This window comes from Emydura macquarii, unplaced genomic scaffold, assembly GCF_026122565.2.
Source record: "Emydura macquarii macquarii isolate MOO-44397 ecotype Brisbane River unplaced genomic scaffold, CSIRO-AGI_Emac_v2 contig_318, whole genome shotgun sequence".
Classification (NCBI taxonomy): Eukaryota; Metazoa; Chordata; order Testudines; family Chelidae; genus Emydura; species Emydura macquarii.
In genome coordinates, this window is record NW_027130455.1 from 7,875,533 (window position 1) to 7,894,609 (window position 19,077).

General features: G+C 42.3%; 1 protein-coding gene across 2 annotated transcripts in view; it reads left to right on the top strand.

The window, feature by feature from the left end:
* The first annotated feature begins 5,206 nt into the window (after nucleotides 1-5,206).
* Nucleotides 5,207-19,077, top strand: part of LOC137165836 (high-affinity choline transporter 1-like) — a 40,086-nt gene continuing 26,215 nt past the window's right edge. For both annotated transcript variants that reach the window (XM_067567345.1, XM_067567336.1), the window contains exons 1-7: nucleotides 5,207-5,384; nucleotides 6,716-6,829; nucleotides 11,171-11,326; nucleotides 11,811-11,959; nucleotides 13,492-13,635; nucleotides 15,953-16,106; nucleotides 17,240-17,457. In XM_067567345.1, the coding sequence (XP_067423446.1) occupies nucleotides 5,207-5,384; nucleotides 6,716-6,829; nucleotides 11,171-11,326; nucleotides 11,811-11,959; nucleotides 13,492-13,635; nucleotides 15,953-16,106; nucleotides 17,240-17,457 (1,113 nt within the window). The remainder of the gene's footprint in view (nucleotides 5,385-6,715; nucleotides 6,830-11,170; nucleotides 11,327-11,810; nucleotides 11,960-13,491; nucleotides 13,636-15,952; nucleotides 16,107-17,239; nucleotides 17,458-19,077) is intronic.

Below are 19,077 nucleotides of genomic sequence, written 5' to 3' on the forward strand. Positions count from 1 at the left end.
AGGCACGGTTTACAATACTCTGGCACAGATCAAAGTTGGAGCACATAATCTAGAATTTATGGAGCAAGTGCTCAAGAAGATAACCAGAAGCTTTGTATTGAGCATGTCTGCAATTACAAAGGAGGGTGGCTGCCCCAGGTCAAATGGTAAGGATATATCTGTCTATATTTTGCATTTATTATTCATGTCTCAGTGTTGTATCTCAGCATCCTTTATAAAAGACTGAATAAAAGCAAGTTCCATTCTGAACGGATTATACTTCTCCTCTTTCTAGGTTGAAGCTCACCCAACGCTACATTCAGACTCTGAAAGGATTACTAAAGGTCACCCTTTGTACTTGGAGGGGAAAAAAGTTCCTAGAAGTGATTTGGGGCTAAAAGCAAAAATTCTAGACCAGTAGCTTTAACTGAAATCATAAACTTTTAAAGGATAAGGGCAATAGATAAATGGCCCACTGTTTCACCTATTGGCATTGAGTCCTGGATTCAAATACTAGGACTGCAGGCTACTTTATATAGGATTCATCCAACTATTTTGCAGGATATGGCTCACATGATTTTGTACCCAGTGCCTTTCATTTTGAGGGTCCAATTTTTCTAAACACACACATAGCAAAGGCAAAACTCAAAAGGAAGCAAGTAAGTTTTGATTAGCAATTTTATTTCCAATGGGTTCCGCAGGTAACTTCAACTTTTAAATGAGTATTAAATCCTCCATCAAATCAGTCCCTACTATACAGCCAATATCATTCCTGGATAGCAAAACTCCTTGGCACAGGGTGAGCAAATCCTTTCAATAATACCCCTCAACCTCCTCCAGATGCTTCACCTCCATAATGTTTGAATGTGCTTCAGCCATCTCTAAGAGGATGCATAATCTGGGTTCAATGAAAAAAGAGACATTGAGAGACATACTCAGAACAAAAGATGTAACAGAATAGCACCCAGGAAAAAACTTACCAGAGAAAGCCCTTGGGGCAGATAGGCATCGCCCTCCTCTGGAATCTTCCTAAGTACAAAAGGAATTCCACATGCTAATCCTATCCACTCTGGACAAGGCCCATAGATGCATCTACAGAACCTCATTGTCAATAGTTTCTAAAGCTGCTGTCAGAGCTAAAAGAATCAGTATATGCCTGCTTCCTTAGGCACCATCTACAATGTATAAGAAAAAAACCTGTGTGATTATGCGGGACTTCAATTTGAGTGGCATATGCTGGAGGTCTCATACTGCCTGCACTAAAACACCATTGGAATTTCTAAACATTATAGATGCACAAAAAGCACAATCCCACAACTGAGGAAGAAGGCTGTACTCTTAAAAAAACAGAACAACTTGATTTAGAGGGGATGTGAAGGCATCTGTAAAAAATAAAAAATTAAAAGATAAATGGAACAAAGAGAAGTTGATAGTAATGAATCTAAATCAGAAGTTATGAATTGTAGAAAATTGATAAGGGAAGCGAAGGGAGACAAAGAGAACTCTATGGACAGCAGAGTTAAGGACAATAATGAGGATTTTAAAAAAAATCTATTTGAAACAAAAAGAATCCTGACAATGATATTGGTCCATTACTAGATAGAAATTATCAATAATAATGCAGAAAAGGCAGAAATGTTCAATAAATATTTCTCTTCTGCATTTGGGGGAAAACAGATGATGCAATCTCAACATACAGTGGTTATAACAACTCTTTCTATTCCACTTATATATCTGGAGAATGGTAAACAGAAGCTACTGAAGTTAGACATTTTTAAATCAGTAGGTCCAGATAACTTGTATCCAAGACTTTTAAAAGACCTGACTGAGGCGTTTAATGGACTAGTATTGTTGATTTTCAATGAGTCTTGGAGCACTGGGGAAGTTGCAGAAGCCTGGAAGAAAGCTAACGTTGTGCTAATTTTAAAAAAGGGTAAATGGGATGATTCAGACGTTTATAGGCCTGTCACCCTGACATTGATCCCAAGCAAGATAATCAAGCAGCTGATAGGAGACTCAAGACAGCTGACAGATCTAAGAGAATCAGCATAGACATTTGATCTTCCACCATGACCAGGAGGACATCATTACTCAGCAACACCCAATTTATGTGGGAACAGCTGGCACATGGCCCTTGTGAAGCAAATCACTGAAAATTAGAGCTGGTAAAAAATTTTCCATCAAAATTGTTTTTCAACAGAAAAGTGGGGTTTTGATAAAAAATTTCTGTTAAAAGTATCTGATTTCTGTGGAAAATTTAGATTGTTTTGTTGAAAAACTGAGCACCCAGAAACCAAAATATTTCATCCAAACACAGAAATATTTTGATTTGCAAATGCTGTAGTGTAGTTCAGTTGCCTCATATTCCCATTCTCTTCTATGGGCAGAGCTCCACGGTCAGGTACTCTCATGATGCACTGCCTCCACGCTCCAAGAAGTGGATCATGGTGAACAGCTCATTGAGAACAAGAGCTTGAGGCACACAGACTACAACTCCCATGAAGTACTGTGGCAGTATTTCTAAATCGAAATATTTCAGTTTTGACCAAAGTTTTCCGGTATTAAAATTTGCACCAAAAATAATTTCCATGGAAAATTTAGACTATTTTTTTTTTCATTTTTCAATGTTTTCCAGGGTTGAGGAGACATTTTTAATCCAGCTCTGCCAAAAATCTTCTCCAGCAGCAAGTCTAGTATTTTCTTTCTGGCTTTCACCATATAGGAGGACCATGGATTCAGCTCCCAGGTTATTTTATCTCTGTATTTAGCATCAGTTACTGCTATGAAAAATTGCAGAGGGTTCAGAGAAGAGTCAAGATAATGACTAAAGAATTAGAAAACACACCTTATAGTGGTGAACTCAAATTTAGTTTAACAAAGTGAAGATTAAGGGGTGACTTGATTACAGTCTATAAGTACCTACACGGGGAACAAATATTTAATAATGGATTCTTTACATGATCCAATGCTAGATGTTGAAATTAGAGAAATTCAGACTAGAAATCAGGCATACATTTTTAACAGTGAGAGTAATTAACCATTGGAACAACTTATCAACGGTCATGGTGGATTCTTCATGACTGACCATTTTAAAATCATGATTGGATGTTTTTCTAAAAGATTTGCTCTAGAAATTATTCTGTGGGAGTTCTATGGTCTGTGTCATACAGGAGGTCAGACTAGATAATCACAATTGTCCCTTCTGGCCATAGAATCCATTAATCTAGAATTTACTTTTAAATACAGCAAACACATCTTCTTCACACTAAATTTAGATCTAATGCACAAACAGGCTGGATCTGAGTGACTTATCCAAAAAGTAACAAGAAAATTCTTCACAGCAAAAAAAACTTGACTCAGTAACCAAAAAAAGACAGGCCAGATTCACCAGGCTATTCATTACCTGGAACAGTTTCACTTTCTAGAACTTCACAGATGCTATGGTGGAGGTGATAGTTAGTGCCTCTTACTAACATACCACACTGAAAATGTATATTTAAAATGTACAGTATTTCTCAGCTAGCTTTTTATACCTATATAATTATGGCCAAATTTTGATATTCTTATTCAGGCTGAATAGTACCTGATTTTAATAAGATCACTAATAGACTATGGTACTATTCAGCCTAAGAAAAGGTATCAGAATCTGGTCTTTAGGCTTTTTCTTTTTTTAAATGAAAACAACCACACTAGTTTTGTTTGTACATATCTCCCTGTCAGACTGAAGCTAAGCTTACAAAATCTTGCTTCCTCTGATATTTCTAATATATTTTTCATATTACAGTTTGATGTCAAATTCATCTGTTTTGTCAAAAATGTAGTTAAGAACCTGTCGTGTAATTGCACTTTGAACGCATCTCTCACTCAGACAAAATATTTGCTGTTAGATTAGGATTTCTGGGCCACAAACGTAGCAGCACGAAGGGCCTTGAGCTGGCCTTCATTCTACTATCAGTGCTATCAGGACATCTTCATATTGCTTCCAGAATGTTTTGAGAACATTGTACACAGAGGGATTGCCAATGGACTATTTACAGAATGTTATAATAAAAAAAAACCCCACAAGATTCTCCTCAGGTCTTTCTCTTCAAGACTCTCCATAGCCACAATCAATGTATGTTCTTACTGTGTATTGTTGAACTAAAGGTCATATTTGAGCTGTGCCATGTGAGTTTCACAGAATTGCTGCCCCTTGATCTCTGCATGAGGTGACAAGTTCAGAAGAAACAGTTAAGATGTTTTGGATTTATAAATTCCAGCTAAGAATGCAACTGAAGGAGTGTTCAAGAAGCAAGCTTTGATTTACCATGAAGGATCTACTTTCAGGATAAATTGTGGTGTTCAGGAGTGGCACAGCAAAGAACTGTACATCCACTACTACAAAGAAGGAACATGTAACCTGGCATCAAGGATCATATCTCAATAGGCAGAAGGAGAAAGACTGAAAGTCTACTGCCCAGAATAGGATTTCAGCCATAGATCAACTAAAACATTGTCTTCTAAACTTTATATAAATTACTCCCAGCCTACCATGTAAGGGGTTCTTATTGGACGTTTGTTATCCATTTAAAGGACAGCTTCTTAAACTGATCAAAGGAAGATTTCTCTTTCTACTTACCTGCGAAACATTCTAACAGGACTTTGTTAAATACAGCCTCCAGGGAAACAGCTGTGTATGGTATAGCACAACACTGTCTTGCACTCCTGCCTGCCTTTAGCATTGAAATGGTTGTGAGCTTGATTTGAATAAGGGAATGCTACTCATTCATTTCAGCTTTGATTTTTTTTTTCTTTCCTGAACTTCTTTTTAATATAATGATTTTTTAAAATTTCAGTCAACTTTGTTCAGACAGAGATTCTCGTCAACATATGTGCTGACCTCACATCTAGAATCTAGCAAAATGCATACTGATTATTCACATACCAATGCATATCATACCACATATAATGTTTCCTCTCATTGATGTCAGACTCACATTATGCTACACATCAATCCTTATTTGCCTTAGCCCCAATCCCTTATTATCTACCCCACTCTACTTCCAGCCAAAAGGCAAGATTGAATATTTCCTCAAGAAGGGTGGAGCCTGAAAGAAGGAAGGTGTTCCCTGGCTTGACATAGCATCCAGTATTTGAACAAAATTTTGGGTGATAATTCTTTTTGGTACTGTGTGTGAACGCTGCTGAATACATATTCATCTTTGTGGTCCAAAATAAACTGCAGAAAATGGCTCTGAATATACCGGGCTTGGTAGTTTTGATTGTGTTTTATGCAATAACTTTAGCCATTGGAATTTGGGCTTCTCGGAAAAGCAAAAAGGACCAGAGGAACGGGAATTCAAGTGAGATGGTCATAGTAGGGAGCAGGAACATGAATTTTTTCATTGGATTATGCACTGCAACTGGTAAGTTTTCTTAAAGGAAATTCTTTTATCTTATTAAAACATTTAGGTTGAGTTTTTCTCATTCACAACATAAATTAGCTCTTCTAAGCCTGGGACAAAGTCTACTGAGATATGCAATTAAAGTTTTATTAACCATTATGGGTCAGATTCTGCCAGCCATACTCACACTGAGCAGTCCCTAATGCCTTGAGTAGTTCCACTTAAATTAGTAGGATTCCCTGTGGAATATGGTACTACTCAATAGGATAGAATGTGGTCCTAATTTAGGGCAAGATTCTGCTACCTTCACTCATGCTGAATACCTTACTTTTTATATGGGATACGGGGCTACTCATCATGAGTAAGGATATCAGAATCTGGCCTATAAAGAAGGATGTATATATATAGTTCTTTAAAGCATTTCCCTGTTAATTTCCCCACTATGTTTCTGACCCTATTCTCTTTCTTCTCCATAATCAGAGATTTGGGAATGCAGTCTCAAGTGACATGTGTCTGGCCAGCAGGTTTGGTTTGCTAGGTTTAAGTCCAGGCTGAAGACTCACTTTTTTGAATGCAATATATAGCTGCCTGTTGTTTTAAGGCATTCATTTTCTGAACCACACATTTCCTGTTGTAAAGGGCCATGACACACTGGAATTATGTTCTATAAATCATTAAGGAATAATAATGTAATGCTGTTTGCTTTTGCTATCTGCTCCGGCCAGTATTTACAATTAGCAAAAATAGAAATAAAAAAAAACCTACTCAAATTGTCTATAAATATTGTGAACATGAATGAGTTTTTCCTTGCAAATGTAGCTATTCACTTTTGAATATCACCTCTCCACAATTTTACTCAGGCCAGATTACACTGCAAAGTTTTGTCAGCATAGCTATGTAGGATAGGGGTATGAAAAACCACATCCCCTCACCAACACAGCTATGCTGGCAAAACCCCCAGAGTAGATTCAGCTATGCTGTCAGAAGAGTGCTTCTGTTGGCATAGCTAATTATTATCCAGGGAGCTGATGTTACTATCCCAGCAGCCTGTCAGACTACACTGCATCTCCTCTAGGGGCTTTTTGCCGGTATAACTTTCCCAGTACAGCTGTATCAGTAGAACATGTGTAGTGTAGACAAGCTGTTAGGGTCAGATTCTGATAATCTTACCCACATTGTTAGTACTTTATTCCAGAATGACTGCCATTGGAGAAAATGTGAGTGTGCATAAACACTCATCGGTGTGAAAAAGAAGTTCCCAATCTGGCCCTGTATTTTTCAGCATGTTTCAAGAGAGAAGTAGGGCAGTTTATGTTTCATCACTATTTCTCCTGCTCTTTTTTTTATTTCAGCAACATGGGTCGGAGGAGCATATATCAATGGTACAGCTGAAATTGTCTATCTTCCCACAAGAGGACTAGTGTGGGTCCAGGCACCAATAGGATTTGCTTTGTCCCTTGTTGTTGGTAAAAAAAAAAAAATTTAAAGCATTTTATAAACTTTTTTTTTAAAAATCCAGTGTTATAGATCTAAAAAATTCAGTCTCTCCCAGATAACTGTCTAAGACTCAGGGCTGTTTAAATTATTCTGAATGAAGTGTCAGATAGTGTACAACCAAAAAAAGATATCATTGGCCTTTACCAGACTATGTTCTGCATACAATAGACCCAGGATGACAATGTGAGGGATTAATAATTCAGGCCCTGATCCTGCAAGGGGAGAAATCAGTGGAGCTCTGTGCAGGTGCAGAGATCCACCTGCATGAAACAATCTGCAGCAACAGAGCCTTAGTTGTGTGCTTTACTTGCATGTGATAGTCTGTGAATACTGTTTTTCTTCAATATCCTTTTAGCAGTAGGAACATCAACAAAATGTTAGCCCAACAAAATGTTATGCTTTCTTTGAAAAGTTTGAGGAGCTAAAAAGTATCACCATGATTTCCCCACCAAAATACATCCGCCTAATACCTTTAATCTCAATGCACGTTTGCTGCAGCAGATCTAGCTGAGTCCCGCTAGTGGACAGTCAGATATAATTGTACCCATCTTTGTATCCTATGGGCTTCCAAGCCAGCTGGGTCTGGTCAGCATCCAGTAACTGCTTCTAACTCTGGGCCTTTAAGGGTATGTCTACACAGCAATGTAAGCCTAAGGTTCAGGGGACTTGTGTCAGCTGATCCATATCAGGGAACCCTGGGTTTGAGTACCTGCATTGCATTTTAACTCTAGGTTAAGGATTTTCTGACCCAGGCTTGAAGCTCTGGCTGTGGCGTCCACCCTGCAGTGCACAGACCTGAGTCAAAGTAACCCTACTCCAGAGTGCCTAGTGCCACCCCCACACCAGTGTTGACACTCTAGCCCTAACGAATGTGCTGCACTGTGAGAAAACTCTACTGCCCACCCAATTGCCTAACTGTGATGGTGCTATTGATAGGACTCAGGCCCATAAAGAGCAAATAAACTGCACAATTATCTCCTTTGATGGCTGTCTCAGTAGAATAACAGCAGTTTGAGAAGGCTTTTTACAGAACTACCATCTAACCTGAGAATTGGGCTCCCCCCCTCTAGGCTGAGTCACATTGGCAGAAAAATGCCCATGTGCACCTGTTCTGAGGATAATTAGGACATCAGTCTCTGGGGCTGTCAAACTATTGCAATGAAACTTCGCAATTCTTATTTTAAAATGGGCTCGTCAATGAAAGTGTTTTGGTTTGGCTGGGTTTTTTTATTCTGCTTGTTTTGAAGTTTGATATAAAATGTAGGTTTCAGATGAAAACCACACACAGTCACTCCAGGCTGGCTGCTGCTGTCAGCGGAGCAGTGGAGTGCATCCCCAGGGCTCAGGGTGCTGTGTGATCCAGCACCCCCAGTGGATCCCTCATCCCTGCCCGGCTGCACCCTAGAAGGCAGGGATAAGGGATCCCTGGGAGAGTATGGGGAAGTTTTGGGGCTGGCTCCCACTCACCACTCTCATGGTGCACGCTGCTTGGGTGCTCTGCATATGCAGCCTCAGGGAGGGGAGAGGGGACCAGAGAGCAGAGTCCAAGCGGCTGCCCTGCAGGGAGGGGAAGTGGCTGGGAACATAGGGTTGCCACCTGGCCAGTTTTTACCTGGATAGTCCGGTTTTTGGCTTCTGTGTCCAGGTGCCATTTAGGATTCCAGGTGCCCAGTTTTCAGGAACCTGGCAACCCCAAATGGCACACGAACCGTGGGCAGGGCGAGGCGCCGGATCATTAACCCATGCCAGCCCATTTTCAGCCGGGGCTGCCTCCTACTTGCAGGCAGGCTCTTTGAGATGATCCAGCGAGCGATGGGGGAGGAGGGAAAGGAGAGAGCAATAGGGGTTCTTGGAGGGAAGAGGTGGAGAAGAGGGCAGAGCCTGGGGGAAGAGGTGGAACAGGGGCGGTGCCTCAGGTGAAGAGGCAGAGCAGGGCGGAAGGGAGGAAGAGAAAGGATAGAGGCAGCACCTCAGGGGTCCAGTTACCAGCGATTAGAAAGCAACCCTACCAGGAGTGGGGGTCATCCTCCCCTGGCCATGTTGAGCTGGGAGCTCTGCTGCTCCTACTTCTTGCAGAGCATTCGCTTGGTCCCCACTCCGCTCTCCCCCCAGCCTGCCTGGGGTTGCGTGCGCAGGGTTGCCCAGGCAGTGGGCACCAAAATCTAGCTGTGCTTTTGTGACCAGGAAGCAGCTCTTTGCAAAAAGCTTCTTCTGCTTGGTCTCCGCTGAAAACCCTGCAGGCTCTCTGATAGTGCGCTTGCAGACTGGTGCTCAGCAGACCCTGGGTTAACACTGACTTGAGCTGCTGCCCTTTGCAAAGGGAAGGGCCGCTTCCGTTTGCAATAGCGTGCAATAGACTGCACCAGATTGTCGGCAGAGAGAATATAAGGACATTGCCCCCAAGGAACTCTGGGATATATCCAGAGGACTTCCGGGACCCAAGTCAAGCTGGGACCCCATGCACACAGGAAAGCAATAGAGCGCAGACTCTAGGTCCCAGCTTAACACAGGCTCGGACCCTCCAGCCTTGCATGTTAGCCCAATTGGTGTGTGGACGCAAGGAGGGTTAGGCTTGCTTGGTAGACATATCCTAAGGCCCAGACTGGGTGCAGAGCTCCTGTCTGGCCCCCGTTGTTAGGGTGTGGGACTCCACAGCCCAACTGCCCCAGGCCCTGAAACCAATGCTCTGGCCTCCCAAGCCTCCTCAGATGCTGATGAACACTTCCCCCGAGTCCTCCTCTCCGGGTGCTCCGGATATGGGGACACCTGGCAGGTAAAATGAGGGACACAGGCTCTGCTCTGGGCTTTCTAAAGTCACAATAACCTTTACTGTCAATGAATATAAGGGTCTCTAGAAAAACAACAGGAGCCTAAATGCTCTTTTCCTTGTGTCCGTGCACATCCCTTCTTGTGAAGCCTTAGGCCCAGTCCGTGTGTCAGGCAGGTAGGCCCCTTGGCCCTCTACCTCCTGCGGTCTCTGTTATCCAGCTAGAGAGCAAGAACCAAGAGCAGATCTTGCCTTTAAATAAGGTTTCATCCCCTTTGTCATGTTACCTACTGACCAGTTTCATTATCTCAGCCAGGGGGTTGTAGCCCTATGCCCTTGGAGACAAACTAAGAGAACTAGTTTCCTTTACCCTGGCCATTCTTTCCAGCAAATCCACTGTTCTGACAAGCACCACTGATGACTCTTGTGCTAGTTGCTTCGGGGAGGTGCCCGGCGTTACAATAAACTGTTGGTCTGCCCTTGGCCTCTCTAGGCAGACACAACCACATACTCCAGCTGCAAGTCACATTCTTGAAAATGGTGATTATAATGTCAAGGGCAGGTCCCAATTTGATATAGCCATATACCAACCCATTATACCGTTCATTATAATGTACAACTAACATCGAGCTGGAGTAGTGGGTGTGCAGTGGTACCATTTGTGCAGGTTCCCCAGGAAGCAGAATCCTACAGTAAGAGACAAAGAAGAGCAGCACTTACACTGGGATATATCTGCCCTGTGAAGAGCACTATGACCATGATTCAAAGCCCATTGAAGGCAATGGAAAGATGCCTATTGGCTTCCATTTCAGTCAGGCCCTAAAGCAGTAGCCTATGGGCAATGCAACCCTTTCTCATGTGCGTAATCCTTACTAACACAAGAAGCCCCATTCCGAGACTGCAGGTCCAGTCCGGCACCCCTTTCTCATGTTAGTAATCCCCAGACAAGCAGTCCTGTAGGCATCAGGATTAGGCACTACATGTATCCATCAATCTTAATGGGCCTACTTGTTTGAGTGAGGATTGCTGATATGAGGAAGGAGTGTAGGACTGGGCTCAGTTCATGAGGTGCTGATGTTAAAAGCAATATAATAATTTAAGTATGAAGGAGGCATGGGGAGCTGTAGATTTCATCTATGTCCCTGAGGGCAGCATTTATCTCAGTACGTTGCATGGCATCTAGCATTCATAAAATCAAGGACAAATCTATTGCCCGATTTTGATCAAAGTACATTTTTTTCAGTTAATATAAGACCCTTTACAGTGAAAACTCTTTAGGGCCTTACATTACCTGAAGAAGATGGTTATTGATGAGAAAAGCCCTTTAAAAAGCTTGGTAAATGTGGATATTTAATGAATTGTGAGGTGATCAACTGATTGACATTTTAATGGGGAACATTACCAGATTATTGTCGTATGACCTGCGAACGTTGACTAATGCTGACTTTAATACAGATATCATTTAGAACAAGAGGGTAGTTCTAGCTCATTTCTCAGGAGATAATGTGTTGTAAATTCAATGGCAATGTTATCATTTTGATAGGTGGTCTCTTCTTTGTAAATCCAATGAGATCCAAAAATTATGTGACAATGATGGATCCTCTCCAAGAAACATATGGGAACATGATCGGAAGCCTTCTCTTTATTCCACCATTGATAGGAGATATATTCTGGTTTGCAGCTATTCTTGCTTCATTAGGTAAATATATTTGCTCTGCTGTTATATTGAATAGAAAGATGAGGTAGCAAAATAGAAAGATCAAGGGAAAGACAGCCATGGATAGCTCTGCTTGACATCACCTTTTGTGGGTTATGTGGTTATCTCTAATTCATAAAAATATATTATTTATTCCCTTGCCTAATGCTTCTTGTGCATGTTGAAAGTAAAATTGATAGAAATATTAAAATCACATTTCCATAGTACTAGGCAATGCCTTGTATTCACTTATTATCATCCCAATATTACAAATGGGGAAATGGAAGTGCAGAGAGGTGAAGTGACTTGGCCAACATCACAAAGGAAGTTGGTGGCAGCACCAGAAATAAAACTCCAGAATCTGTAGCTTCAAGCCCTGTGCACTAGACTACACCGCCATTTGTATCATTTCACCACTTATTTGTAGAATAAGAAACTTGCATACATAAAACCTGTTATGATTGTTCAAAACTGTCTTTGTCTGCAGGGGCAACAATGAGGGTCATTTTGGATATCAGTGGCTATTTGGCCATCATCATATCGGCATGTACTGTTACATTCTACACTTTACTGGGAGGACTGTACTCAGTTGCATATACAGACGTGATACAACTGATTTTTATTACGCTCAGTCTGGTACGTTAAATGTATTTCTCTGTTATCTGTTTTCTCAATATTGCATAAATAAAGATGAGAGACAAAATGCCTCTCTCATTTTCACCAGTCTCAGTCCAAAGTAGCTGCATTGACACTGGTCTCAGACCCCAAAAAACAAAAAGGCCCCAGGACCACATAAAGCCAGTTTTTTCAACTCTTACTTGGGTTGAATACCACTTACTCATGGGTGTAGTCTACTCACATGAGTAAATGCTATTCCATCTGAGTAAGGATTGCAGAATCTAGCCTATAATTGTAGTGGCTGGAAATAAAACAAAACCCAATGAGACGGCTATCTAAAAACACCAATTAATTTGAATAAAGCAACCATGCTCTTAACTACACAATGCAAGATACCAAATGTATCCACTTTACTTTGTATTCCACTTTACTCCACGCTGATTAGGTCTCAATTGGAGTACTGTGGCCAGTTCTGGGCACCACATTTCAGGAAAGATATGGACAAATTGGAGAAAGTCCAGAAGAGAGCAACAAAAATGATTAAAGGTCTAGAAAACATGACCTATGAGGAAAGATTGAAGAAACTGGGTTTGTTTAGTCTGAAGAAGAGAAGACTGAGGGGGGATATGATAACAGTTTTCAATTACAAAAAAGTTTGTTACAAAGAGGAGGGAGAAAAATTGTTCTTGTTAACCTCTGAGTATAGGACAGGAAGCAATGGGCTTAAATTTCACCAGGGGAGGCTTAGGATGGACATTAGGAAAAACTTCCCAACTGTCAGGGTAGTTAAATAATAGAATAAATTGCCTAGGCGGTTGTGGAATCTCCATCTTCGGAGATTTTTAAGAAGAGGTGAGACAAACCCCTGTCAGGGATGTTCTAGATAATACTTAGTCCTGCCTTAAGTGCAGCGGACTGGATTAGAAGACTCTCGAGATCCCTTCCAGTCCTACACTTCTATGATGGACCAGGTAGATGCAAGATTGGGCCCAGGAATGGGGGCAAACAAATGATTCTTTGAGCACATTTTCAGTTTTGCACCAGGCACAAAAGAGGTGAAATCTCTCTCTCTGTGTCTGCGTTTACCCAACATTAAAATGGAGATAATTCGTATACGGTGGCCCTTTCTGGTGGACTCTACCTTTCCTGTTGATAACTGAACATTTACATACCATATTCTTGACTTAGAGAATATGATACATAGAGTGAAGATTTTAACCTTAATGCATTAGTGAATTACACTGGGCTGGGACCGAAAGGCCTTGTAGAACAAACCTGGTAAGAAGGAATTTGAATGAGTTTGGGGGGATATTTTAGGAAAAAGAAGAGGGCGTGAGATACAGTAACAGAAATAAAGGGTGGCATGAAATGAAGACAAGAGCAGGAGGAGGAGACAAAAGGGACAGTTAGGCAGCAGACTTGAGATGGTTTAGGCAGGAGTGGGAGAGAAGGAGGAAATTAGACCAAAGGCAAGGCCAAAGATCTTGAATAGAATATAGAAGTGAGAGTCACCAGAGTGAAGGGATTCAGTGTTTCCGTTTTAATCCCAGTGGATCTGCGTCCCATTTGCCCTGCTCAACTCTGCAACGGAAAGCATTTATTACACTGCTGCTCAGGAAGTCTACCAAGCCCCTTGGATTGGGACAGTACAAACAGAATATCTGGGAAGGTGGCTGGATGACTTCTTATATCTGGTAAGAAATCTTTCTTGGGTGGGTTGGTGAGATTGGAAATTGGGCGCAGTAAATGGTTTCATCGTCTATTCCAAAGCCAGTCCACAGAACAGAGGTTCCTTCAGGACAGAGAATGCATGGATTTTAGTTAGCTAACGCATTGATTTTGCTTAGCTCACCGGAGAAGTACATTGAGCTGCTGGTAAGTGGGAGAGGAAATTAAAGTCTTCATCCCAGCCACTCTTCTTGGCACGAGGGATGGGTGGAGAGACTCCTGTGCTCAGGGCAGGGCAGGGCAGAGTACACTGGTTAGGGAGGCTCAGCCTCACGTACTTTCTCTCCTTTGGTCGTGCAATGAGAAAGCAGCTCTTCAGAGGGAGTGGAGGGATCAGTGCTCAGGCAACTGGTTCCACAAGTAGTGAAATCAGCTGGTGGACATCTCCAGGGCCAGGCTCCCATTTCCCACTCACTGCTGTCTTTGGTTCATTGAGCGAGGAAAGGCTGCTGGCATCTTTCCCCTAGGCTCTGTGGGACTGTGTTGTCCCACTGTTTTTTAAGCAGCTGAATATAGTCCTTCCCTCTCTCTCTCTCTCTCTCTCTCTCCTTTTACTAGAGAGAGCATAAGGGGTGTGTGTGTGAGAGAGAGAGAAGGACTCTCTCACATGTATTGCATCCTCACATGATTAAAGCTTCACTTTAGCATGATTGTAATGCCTGCTTCTGATTTCAAACTGAACCTGCCCTATTTCCAACCTGCCCTTTGGTGACCATTTTATATGGCATGATGTTATCCTTCTGTATGTGCCGTGGGATCAGGTAATGAAAAACAATACTATGGATGGAATTAAAGTCGCAGTGAGAACCCTTGGTGACTTTGGTGCAATTAACTTGTCATTAGTGTTATTGTGGGATGCAGTACAGTCATAAAAGTTTAGTGACAGGTGTAATAGCAATGGTCTCAAGTTGCGGTGGGAGAGGTCTAGATTGGATATTAGGAAAAACTTTTTCACTAGGAGGGTGGTGAAGCACTTGAATGGGTTACTTAGGGAGGTGGTGGAATCTCCATCCTTAGTTTTTAAGGCCTGGCTTGACAAAGCCTTGACTGGGATGATTTAGTTGGGGTGGTCCTGCTTTGAGCAGGGGGTTGGACTAGATGACCTCCTGAGGTCCCTCCCAACCCTCATCTTCTATGATTCTGTGATAATATGCAAGAGAGATCTCATGGGACCTGAAATAAAGAGGAAGGATAGATGGTCTTGTGGTTAGGGTACTAGACTAGGATCCAGGATAACTGCATTCAGTTCTCAGCTCTACCACAGTCTTCCTGTGTGATTTTGAGGTATTCATATAAGACCTGATCCAAAACGTCAATGAGAACCCTATTATCTACCATGGGATTTTGATCAGGTCCTTAAACTCTCTGTACTTCAGTTCCCACCATAAAATGGAGATAATCCCTCCTTAGTCTGTGTTGTCGAGTTAAATTGTAAACTTTTCAGGGCAGGAATCGTCTCTTGTTTACAGAATCTAGCACAATTGGTCTCTAATCTCGGTCGGGGCCTCTAAGCTATTACTACCATCACATAAATAAACCATCACACCAAAATAACTCAGTTGAAAAAACATTATCATGGTTGCAAAGTCTAGCACACAAAGTTAGAAAATGCCAGAATTAAGATTCTCTCTGCAACCTTAATTCGGCCCCGTGCGCTTATGTATTATGTTACAGTCTTTAATTATATGATCCTGGCCATTACCCTTACCAGGAAATTTGGCTTTGCCCTTAGCCCTGCTCAGTTGCTGTGTGGGTATGATGCATGCACAGTTTGGTCAGCACTAAGAGAGGTGAGAGCCTGGACCAGGCGTGAACTGTTATTTTTCAAAGGCGGATAACTTGGCCAAATTTGAGCAGAGTCATGGAGCTGGCAACAGGCTCATCCCTGAAGCAAAGGCCACCGCCCTGCCACATTTCAACTCTCTGCTCCCAAGCATCAAGGTGCTAGAACTATCCAAAGAAAGGGTCACCAGAATTTTTAACATGGGCAAAAAAGGCATTTTTCAGTGGTCACATTCTCAGGAAACAGCTGAACCGTTCTGATTGAACTTAAAAAAAAAAAAAAAAAAAATCATCCATAAGCCGACATCTGTGCTGGAAAATTTCAGCCCAAACAGTTAAAGTTTGTTAAAGGTATAAGCAACTGAAACCAGGGTCTTATAACGGGAAGTGTTGGGTAACCTTAATAATAGGAGGTACTACTTGCCCTATCAACAAACCAAATAAAATAATAGTTATAGGCAAGAATTATTGTATCATCGCATTAACATTTGAATGTTTCAGGTTCTTGGCAGTATCCCGTGGCAAACTTATTTCCAACGAGTTCTCTCAGCCTCCTCACCAAGACAAGCAAGGCTCATTTCCTGTCTCTCTGGGCTGGGGAGCTTGTTAATGGCCATCCCCTCTGTGCTCATAGGGGCAGTAGCAGCATCCACAGGTAAAACTAAATCATATGTCTTTAAGAAATGTCCTTTTTTTGCTCAAGATTTAAAAGCAGTGGCCAAGATTATTAAAATGGGGCCTAAAGATAGGGCTCCATTGTCCTGATTTAGGCACCTAATTAAGTAGCCTGATTTCAGTGCTGAGCATCTAGTAGCTTTCAGTGCCATCAATGGGAGCTGCTGGATGTTTAGCATTTTTGATAATCAGGCCATTTATTTAGGGGCCCAAATCAGAATACAGGAGTCTTCCAGCTTCTGGGTCAGGTGTTCAAGTACCTAATACATATTTAAATTTCAGTTGCGGGATCTTCATTACATTATCAATGTCTTCCATGTGTTTTACGTTGGGTAAATAAAGGGGCTGACACGTTTATGTTCTATGCACTGTACAATACATACACTTTAGTGGCAAAAGAAAAAGAATGACCAATAAATCTTGTTTCCCCCCCACTGTTTCATACTCACTAGCTTTACTGACTTGTGTCAGTATCATTGATCATGTGCAGGGGAGAAAATGCTCAAAGGAATTTAAAGGTTCAGTGATAAAACCAAAACAAACAATTTTCCTCCCCTCCCCCCAAAATCGTACCAACTCTACTTGGAGCAGGATCAAGCCTTTGTGGAGGTAAATAACTTAGTAAGATTCCGTTAAGAATTTGATATATATGGGCTAAAGCTGTCAGAGAAATCAGTACAAAGATCCCATCTCTCAGCAGTCAAGGTCTGGAGGGTGGACAAACCTATCAATGACCTGTTCCGAGAAGCAGCAGAGGGGACACTCATGCAAGCACATTGTGCACTCCGCATTGTGCACTGGATCAGCCGGCTCAGTTCACTGTCAGTTTACCCGGCCGTATTGGACCACTGTGCCCCTTTCTGATGCAGTGTATGGATTTGGCCGTAAAACAACATATATATGTTTTCTAGCTAGGTTTCTAAGGATTTTCAGTTCTCGTGCTTCAGGGCAAACACTGATCACCAGCTGAAGTCAGGAAACAATGTAATCTAAGTACTAGAACACAGTTCTTAGCAGTGCAATGATGGGTCTTTGTAGAAACACAGGTCTGAAGGCAACAAAATCTTGAATTAAATATTTAATTCTCAACTCTTTTTTCCTTCTGTTTTAAAGACTGGAATCAGACAAGCTATGGTCTTCCAACTCCAGTGGAGAGAGGAGAGTCAGCCATGATATTGCCATTTGTTCTGCATTATCTCTGCCCGACATACATTTCCATTGGTGGCTTGGGAGCAGTTGCTGCTGCCGTCATGTCTTCTGCAGACTCTGCCCTTCTCTCTGCCAGCTCTATGTTTGCGCACAACATCTACAGAAAAATTCTTAGGAAAGAGGTGACAGATTCGCCATTAGTATTCACAGCTGGGAGAAACTGGTGAAAATCTGTGCAAAACATTTGCCACCATTTCAGGTGTATGATTTCAGATTCCCGAAATGTCAACAGTTTATGAAATTTAGGGAGACTGGGATTTTAACATGATATTTGCTCTCCCCAATGCAGTCCTGCTCTCTGCTGGAAGCCCGGAGACCCCGGTTTGAATATGTGTCTGTCATGATTTGAGATGTGACCTTGGCCCAGTCATTTAGGCCCGGATTCTTCAAGGTATTTAATCATTGCTGTACTCAAAATTTCAAGGCCCAACTGATTTAGGAGCCTAATCTCATTTTCAAAAGTGATTTAGGCCCTTAGGAGTCTAAATCCCACTGACTGTCAATGATATTTTGGCTCCTAATTGCAGAAATCCTTCCATAAAATGATATTTGGCTAGGCATTGCAACGTCGAGCACAGCAATGCCCAAATATCTTTAAAAATCTGGGCCTTACCCTCTCTGAGCCTTGTTGTCCCCTTCTTTAAAGTGGGGGTAAAAACGTTTAAGTAGAGGTGTTGTGAAACGTAAATGCAGCTGTGGTTAGATGTCAAAAATTGTGTTGTAACAAAAGGTGAAATTCATGCATCACTCCTCCATTTCTCACAGCAATAGGGACTGATTAATTTAACAGAGCGTATGTTATTGACACAACACTCAGAGACTGATCTCACGCCCATTGCAGCAAATGGGAGTTTTACTATAAACTTCAGTGGGGACAGCATCAAGTCCATAAAGGTATATAAGGGTTTGTCTACACTTATCTCGGTGATTCGGCAGCAGTCGACCGGAGTTACGCAAAGTACGCAAAGAACTTGCATAACTCCCGTCGACTTCTGTGCTTCTCTTCTGCACGCCGTCTTTGCTGCACTGCGCCGACGAGAACCGCACTCCCGTTGACGCAGCACTACACCACTTGAGGAGGTGGTTTTAGTATGTCGACTTCTGGATCACTGAGCGGTCTTCAGTGACTGCTCAGTCGATCCAGATAAGTCGATCTGACAGCGGCGACTTTGCCACCGTCAGCGTCCACATAGCCTAAGTCAGAGGTGGCAACAGAATCCAGGAGCTACTGATTCCCATTCCTATGGTCACCAGGCTAGTCCATGCTGCCAAAGTCAAATTGGGGTTGCAAAAACACTGGAAGTTTGCAGAAGTTCTGTATACTGAAAATGGTGAATTTTGTTGATTATGGGTATGCGTAGCAGGGTGTCAGTGAGTTTGCCCTGTTTCTGCTTCTTTCACAGAGCCCGTCAGAGACCCTCAATTCTGTAACCACTGGTGCAAGTTTATTTATAAGTTGTGCTCCCACCACCTCTTCTCATACACCGCTTGCCCTCCAGCCAGCCAGCCCGCCCCAATGTACCTCTCTAAATGGGAGCTGGTGTGACAGGGGGCTGACTCAGCAGTCCTTGCTCAGCCCCCTGTCATAGTATGTCTATACAGAAGAAAAAGACACCCCCGGCTGGCCAGTGCCAGTCAACTCGGACTTGTGAAGCACAGGCTGCGGGGCTGATTCGTTTGCTGGGTAGACTTTTCAGCTTGGGCTGGAGCCTGGGCTCTAGAATCCTGCGGGGTGGGAGGAT